Source organism: Zonotrichia leucophrys, chromosome 2 (genome assembly GCF_028769735.1).
Source record: "Zonotrichia leucophrys gambelii isolate GWCS_2022_RI chromosome 2, RI_Zleu_2.0, whole genome shotgun sequence".
NCBI classification, from domain to species: Eukaryota; Metazoa; Chordata; class Aves; order Passeriformes; family Passerellidae; genus Zonotrichia; species Zonotrichia leucophrys.
Genome location: NC_088171.1, coordinates 65,478,327 through 65,486,553, shown reverse-complemented (window position 1 = coordinate 65,486,553; position 8,227 = coordinate 65,478,327). Strand labels below are relative to the sequence as shown.

The following is an 8,227-nucleotide window of genomic DNA, read 5'->3' as shown; positions in this document are numbered from 1 at the left end:
GAGCTGGATGCAGCACTCCAGGAGAGCTCTCACCAGTGCAGAGTAGAGGGGCAGAATCACCTCCCTTGACCAGCTGCCCACACTGCTTTTGATGCAGCTCAGAATACAGCTGAATTTAGGGGCTGGAAGAATATGTTGCCAGCTCACATGAAGCTTCTTATCCACCAACACCCCCAGTCACAGAATCACAGAATATGCTGAGCTGGAAGACTCCCATCAGGATCATTGAGTCCACCTCCTGGCCTTGCATGGGACACCCCAAGAATCACACCTGAGAGCGTTGTCCAAATGCTTCCTGAGCTCTGTCAGGCTTGGTGCTGTGATCACTTCCCTGGGCAACCAGTTCCAGTGCCAAACCGCCCTCTGAGTGAAAAAACCCCCAAATCCTCCTTGGTGCTGCTCTCAATCCATTCATCTCTCAGCATGTATTTGGGATTGAGATTGCCATGACACCTGTCCAGGATCTTGCACTTGGCCCTTCCTGAGGTTTGCGTGGACCCACCTCCCAAGCCTGTCAAGGTCCCCTCTGCACGGCATAGTCAGCTCTTTGATTTGCCTGTTATGTAAAAAAATTTCATTTTGTATAAAAATGGGGCATGGGCAGGTGGGACAGTCCCTAAGAGGAAAGTAAGGTGCAAGAGGGGCAGTGAGGGAACTAAGGGGACAAGTTATATAACTTTCATTTAATTGAGAATAGTGTTTCAAATCAGCAGAAAACAGCATGTTGCTCCCCTTGCTCCCTAGACAGAAAGGCACAGTTCTACAGTCTCCTTTTATTGTTTTGCTGATAAGCAGGCATTTCACATTTCTGACACCAAACAAAATGTCCTTTACAGAAGTCGGTGCCATGGCCTTTTCCAGCTGGAACGTTACAAGCACAGCCTGGCTGGCCAGCTGAAGTTTTGCTCCGTAACACAATGTCTCAGGGGTGGCTGCCCAAGGTGCTCCAGCTACAAAGGGACTGCTGCTGGAGCAGCCAGCTTCAGCTCCTGCTCCCACCCTTGTCCCCATGGGCAGCAGTGCAAATACGGTGGAAACCACCCAGCCCTTGGGGTGACCTGGCTTGGTGTGCACTGGGACGACTCGAGGAGTACCTGACTTTGTGTTTCCATCCTGCAAACTCTGACTGCTACCCAAAGTTCAGTCCTCTTCAGAAGATTTTATAAGGCCCCTATTGTGACCCCTACTGTTGGACTTCTCCTTTAAACAGCTTTAAAGTGAGCAAATTTTCCTTCTTTGATTCCCAAAGAGTATTTCTGCATGGCACAAAGCTGATCTTGTTTTACAGTGTCCAAGTAGGGGTCAGGATTACCCTTTCCTGGGGAAACCCGGGAAACCCACCTCCTGGCCTGGCAATCCCCATGGCCTGAAATGACCCTCGTGGGCCACTGGTAACAAATGGAACAAAAGTTTATTTTTTGCATTACTCAAGCAACGGGAACAGCAACCAGAATAGCTCGATTCTGGTTAGTCTCAAGATCTGAAAGTGGAGCTATCAAAAATCGCTGAATCAGAGGAAATGGATCTCTGACAACAATAATATTTATGAATTCTTATGAAAAATTGCTGAAGATGTTTTTGTTATTAAAAAAAAGGCAAAAAAGAACACCATCTTCAGAAGTGCCTGTGATATGTTTGTGCCTTGTTACTCAGAGGAAACATGCATGCTGTTTTTGTCAGCTAACAAAATACTTTCTAACAAGATATTCTGACAAGGCTGAAAATATCTTACACCAATGTGAGTCATTTTGGCTCCAAGTGCACATCTTAGAAAAAGAAATCTCAGGAAAAAAATTTAAATAAGCACTGGCATGAAAGACAGTCTTTAAGTGACAGGCTGGAAAGGCTATGCATATTTGTACTCAATACAGAACGATTGCTATCTTTCAACCCACACAGCTGCTTCACGTTTTGCGCTTTTTAAATTTTTTTTTTTTTTTTTTTTTTTTTAATACCAAGAAAGAAAAAAGTCACCTGGTTTCTCTCCTAACTTTTGAACTCTGATAAAGTTCATTACTTCGGAGGGCTGTGATTACTTTTTGTATGTAGCTGTGTGACCCCTGCTGGCAGATTCTTATCATGACTGCAGCAATTCAAACACACTTGTACAGATACTTCGGCATTCCGGTAAATCCTGCCCTACATACACAAGGAGACATAATACACAAGACGATATCATCCCTGCTCTGGAAAATAAACTCCCACGCTGGAGAGGTGTGAACAAAAACCATTGTATAACCCGGCTTCTGCACTCACAGATATTTTAAAGGGCAGTTTTTAGAGTACCTTTGATAAATAGATATGACCATCTCAGGATGGGGCCACTGGTGTTTATTCAGGATAATGGTCTAAATGTTCATTATTGCTTGGAAAGCCCCTACACTTCATCCTGTTAGAAGCAGGGAGGTTACACCGAGGAAAGGATTAGTCTCCACTTGCATTCCTTTCTTGTACTCCTTCCCATGCCATCTGCTAGCATTCATTGTGGCAGAGAGGATACCAGCTAAATGGACTTTTATTCTGACTCAGCACGGCTGCAGACAGTCTGTCCGCTGCGATACAGTGGCACAGTATAATTTGATACTTTAAAAAAGCTGGCCATTCACCTGCCAGACCACAATGCAACTTGCACTTAACAGTCCCGCTCTTTGTGATAGCCAAGGTCATTTCTATTATTACAGCACAGTGCACGGAAATACCACAAATACCAAGAGAGTCTTATCTATTTATCATAGGTGAAACTGGCACGCTTTGCAGCACGACGGCTCCACAGCGGATCACAGGCACTTTGAGTTCATTTAATTAAGTTTATAGTCAGGGGCTGGCTCCCTCAGTTGGGACCTCAGTGGATTCCATGCATGTCTGTATCTGTGATGGCACTGCTGCACCCACTCCTCAAGGGTCCAGCTTCCACACTGACTCTGCTCTTGGACACAAGGCTGAAAACACAAACATGCCAGAAAAAAGGCGTTGTTAGAATTAGCGGTGACAGCCATGGGCGAAGAGCAGGCACAGTTCTTCCTCCTTCCCTCGCTACCTGGCTTTACACACCTGCTCACACCTAAAACACGCTGGTTTTAGCACCTTGCCCTACCAGGGCAGAAAAGAGAGATTATACCCCAATGCTCCAGCGCTGCTGCAAAGCCCAAACCTCCTGAGACCCCAGAGCCCACCTGACAGGGTCTGAAGGGAGGAGCAGGGCAGGGTCCAGAGCAGTCAGTTATCCATCATCCCCCATAAGGGACCCCGGTGTTCCACAGCTGGGTTCTCCCCAGGGCAGTAGCGGGAGCAGCTGGTGGAGCCCAGAGCTCTGAGCTCTGAAGCCCTGAAACCTTGAAGCGGTGAACCTTGAGGCCCCGCAGCCCTGAGCCTTGAATCCCTGACTCCCTGAATCCCTGAAATCCCAAATCCCCGAATCCCGGAGCCGCCCTCAGGTGCGAGGCGCGGGCAGGGCGCCCCCTGGCGGCTCCAGGCGCGCCCCTCCCGCCCCCGGGGCGCCCCCGGCCCCCCCTCCCGCCGCCGCCGCCGCCGCCCCCCGCTCTTGAAGTTTGCAGGCGATTTCCTTTCCAGCCCCGGCCTTATCTCGGCCCGCACGTTGCCGCGCGGTGACTAATAGGAGAATAACATTGTCTCGGGATAAAATAGCGCCGGGGCTGTTTACCCGCTCCATGGGGGTTCGCTATAAAAGGGCGCCGGGGACCGCCGCGCCAGCCAGACGCGCCGGGGCGCACCGAGCCGCGCCACGCAGGGCACCCGCCACAGCGCTCCGTGCTCACGCCGGGACACACTTTCTCCGCTTTTCCCTCGCCTTTTATTGATTTTTACCCCGTTTCCCCTCACTTCTTCCATCCGCCCAACGCCGCCTGCTATGGATTACTACCACATGATCGTCTCGCTGCTCTTCGTGCTCTGCCCGGGGCTGCTGCCGGCAGGTAGGTGCCGGTCCGCTGCCGCTCGCCTCCGCCCGGGACCGACCCGCGGGGGCTGCGGGGGCGCAGCGGGGCTCCGGGGAGGGCTGGCCGAGGGATGAGCGGGAGGGGATGCGCGGGTGCCTTGCCTTGCCTTGCCTTGCCCTGCCGCCGGTGCTGAGCTCTGCCGCTCCCTCCGCAGCCCCCGGAGCCGAGGCGGACGCCGCGCCGCCCCCCGCCGCCGCCGCGCACCGCCGCGCCCGGCGCTGCTCCTGCTCCTCGCTGATGGACGAGGAGTGCGTCTACTTCTGCCACCTCGACATCATCTGGATCAACACCCCCGAGTGAGTGCAGTGCAATGGAGGGGTTTCGGCAGTTCCCCAGCGCCGGGGTCCCCTGTGGCTAGGAAGAAAGGGAGGGAGGTGTGAAGGCGAAAATTACGAACCACTACCCCCCTGCAGAGATGGGAAGGGGAGGAAGGAATAGTTGTTTGCACAGTTTCTCCTACTGCTTTACCTTCCTGCTCCTACTTTTCTGGCACATGTAGCAACGAGACTGTTCCCCAGAAGAAGGCAAGCAGGACTGGGCCACCCAGATCGGGCAGATAGCTCCTAATAGCCCTAGCACACCTGCCTACCTAAAATCTGGGCAGCAGAATTTCCTTCGGGTGCTCCTCAGCAAAGGCTGCAGGATACTTTTCACTATGAATCAGAATCAGACAAAATGCCAAAGGCGTGATTTTGCCAGCCTGAATTTGAGCGGTTTTCTTTCTGACAAGTTAGGAGGTTGGAAGGAATACTTTGACACCGGGTGGCTCTAGCTGCCTTTCGCTGCTCTCTGCTGCAAATTAATGCGTCCCACGTGTTAATAGGATTATGCACAGTATCCATTTCTATACTCTCCTCACCAAAAAGTAGTGAGCCAAAGGCTCACCTAAGGCTGCAAACACTGCAACATTGACATTTCTTCTGCTGCTGGGTTTCCTCTGAGAGAGAATCTGTTCTTCACTTTTACTGCTTCTTTCGGTGTTGGCAGTAGCCAAAGTTCAAAGAGATGAGGTTTTATTGCTTTCTATTGCACAGGGAGGCATAACAGCCTTGTGAAATCACAATTAAAAGGTCATCATCCTTGTCAGTAGCCATGCTAATGAATATGTTGCAGGATCATCAGAAGCATTTGCATGGAAACTGTGACTAACGATGCATTCCCTATCCCACAACCTTTACTCGAGTAATCAATGCCGTTGATAAGATTGCCCAAAATACCCCATAGTGTTTTGAAGCCACAGAATTATTTAAATGACTTTCATGTTGTCTCTTTGATCATAGGAAGACTGTTCCATATGGTCTCGGTGGCCCTGCTCGACCCAGAAGATCACTGAAGGACGTGGTGCCGGAGATGCTCGCTGAACCAAGCAGCAGATGCCGATGTGCCAACCAGAAGGACAAGAAATGTCTGAACTTCTGCCAGGCAGGCAAAGATCTCTGGTGCGTCTCTTGTTGCTACTCTTTAAAAGGCAATGCATGTGAAAGGGATGGATTGTGGTGCACTTACTCATTTTGGCACTTGCTGAGCGAATGCTCTCCCCAAAGCCTTGCCTCCTACCTGAGCGCTCCCACTTCTATGATGCACACTATGGCTTGGCCCAGAAAGATTGCTTATTACATGCCTTGAGAAGTGGTTGACGAGATGCCTCACCTTGTGGACTGCAGACTTGGCACTTTTTTTAACAGCAGCACCTTTTCCCTTTTAACAGGGCCCAGTCCACAGTGGAGAAAACCTCGCGGCACCGCATCAAAGCCGGCAGTTGCCTTGGACCCAAATGCATGAACCGACAGCTTGTTGACAGCAGGAAAATGAAGCGGTGAGTTTCTTCTCATCCCGTTGTAGTTCCCCGGAGCAGCAATAGAGAGCACAGTTCACCTGCCTTCGGGTCATCCTGGGCTTAGCTGCTGCTTTCAGCCTGACAGTCACGGAGCAATCTGTGAGGATATTCAGAGGGCTTTTCCTCATGCTCTGGGTTTTTAGCTTGTGAGCACACGGGTGCTGAGCTCAGCCCGCTGTCTGTCCTCTGCTTGCATTCAGTGCTCAGCCATGTTCCTATGGAAAAGTATGGAATACAGAAGTTTGCCTGTACTAAAGAAGACTCTTTAGTGCTCCTTTCACAAGCAGAACAGGACTTAGGGGAGCAGGCAACCTGATGATATTGAATGAGATTTAGGCCCTGGAAGTCTTAAATAATTTTTTGAAAGCAGGGCTTGCTTACTTACTTGAAAAATGCACCTATTCATTGGAAGTAGGATCAGGTTTACTAAAAGAAACAACACAGGAGAAACATAAAAAACCACTGGAGACCTCCTGACGGGCTACTTAAGGAAGTCTAAGGCATCTATATTTGAGTGAATATTTTAATTTAATGTTTGTATTGAAATTATGAATACAACATTTCAAGTATCTTAAGTTATCCTCATTCTGAGGTATAGCAAACAGCAGTTTATTAGGATCCCACGGTAGAAATCTAGACTGAGGTTTATTTCAGCAAAAAGTTTTTTCACTCTACACATACATACACATACACATCTCCATTATCACAAGGCTAAATGTACATTTCTTGGTTTTGCAGGCTGGAGGCCATTGGGAACAGTATCAAAGCCTCCTTCAGTATTGCAAAGCTGAAGGCTGAGCTCCAGAAAGGGCGAAAGCTCAAGCACAACAGGGCGAGCAAAAGGCAAAGCGTCCGGGAGAGCCTGAAAGCATCCTAGTGGGAGATCACCGGAATCCTCCTCTGCAACGCTTGCTGACAAAGCATCGCGAAAACTGCCCTGACTCCAACATTCCTCGATGGCCAAGGGCCCCTCTGTCCCAGTGTTTGCACAGCGGAGCTAAGTGCTAAGGAAGTCCTGTATTTGGAGATATAAAGACAAAGGATTTTGTCATTTCGGAATTCAGGTGGATGGGTAGAAGGGCTGAAGGGAAATCTGCAGTGACATACATGAAAAGCCATCTGTCTGGAGAAACGTTTGAATACTGCTTCTGGAATGTTACCCATCAATTGAGCAGCTTTTGGGGTCTACAATAAAAACATTTCGCAAGGAAGACCTCACAGATGTGCTTAGCAAGGACAGAAAGCAAGATCCAAGTGTACAAACTTCAAAGAACTCTACCTTTTGATTAAAATGCAAACATGAAAGCCACAGTTCTACTTTAATCAGGACTTACTGCATATATACATGTCTACCTCGCATACTGTTTGTTGCACTCCTGCTAGAGTATTTTTACACCTTGTTATTGCCTTTACTAATCAGCTGCAACCCTTTGCCTTTTTTCAGAAGTCTAGTTTACTTGTACAACCAGAGTTATCTGAACGTGGGTTAGGCACTCTGTTTGCATAGTCAAAGTCCTTTGGCTTTGGATACCAAAGGACCCTTCAACATAAAATAAAACTTATCAAGGACACTACTAGTTTCCCATAACAAGGATATCTGGTCAGCTGAAGTTCTAATAATACAGGTTGTTGTGTCTTGCATGCTACCAAAAACGCACTGAAGTGGGGATGTACCAGCGGCTCTTGCAAGATTTATTCAGGGCCTTGTTTGGTGGAAATGCATTGAGACAAAGGGTTGTTTTGAATTAAGTCAAAAGGCTAATATTGGGTGAATGTTTATAGCAGTGAATTTGTTCACATTGTTGAATTTGCAGACAAGTTGAATCTTATGTGCTTATTTTTGTGTCATGTATTTATATTCACACAAGTTCTTCATTATATTTACCATGTTGAATACACATTGAAGTAGGCCATATTGGTCTATGCATGTTTTATATATTTCTGTATGAAATTGGGAAATGCTTTATGCCTATCAAGGTAAATATCTTCAGAAATAAATATTTTTAATTACTGTATTGGCTTGTTTTTCCTTAGTCTGTGGCTCTGTGGTCATGGAGGTAGGTTGCCCCACATATAAAGCTGACCCAGGTGAAATGTGTGCACATAATTGTCTTTCTGTCAGATAAGCCAGATCACAGCAATCAGAGTTTGTGCCAGATGTGAGACAGCACATGACACTAGTTCTAGCTGCAATACTGCTCATCAAATTTTCATGGCAAACTCTCAATTGGTCAAATTAATCTATCCTGGAGCAGTCTTCTCACATGTATGATGTAGGTGTACTATAGAATTAAAATATGGGAATTAAGGATTTGGGTATGGATGAACTAGAGGGGAAATGCACGCGCTGGAAAACTTGTGGGCTCTATTGAACTAGGAAATGTTACTTATTACCCTGCTATACTAAAAAATTCAGCCCATTCCATGCAAGGTA

General features: G+C 47.9%; 1 protein-coding gene across 1 annotated transcript; it reads left to right on the top strand.

The window, feature by feature from the left end:
- The first annotated feature begins 3,799 nt into the window (after positions 1 to 3,799).
- Positions 3,800 to 7,808, top strand: EDN1 (endothelin 1). Its single transcript, XM_064705265.1, has 5 exons — positions 3,800 to 3,932; positions 4,111 to 4,252; positions 5,237 to 5,395; positions 5,665 to 5,772; positions 6,532 to 7,808. The coding sequence occupies exons 1-5, from the start codon at positions 3,869 to 3,871 to the stop codon at positions 6,668 to 6,670; spliced, it is 612 nt and encodes a 203-aa protein (XP_064561335.1). The 5' UTR covers positions 3,800 to 3,868; the 3' UTR covers positions 6,671 to 7,808.
- The last annotated feature ends 419 nt before the right edge of the window (positions 7,809 to 8,227 follow it).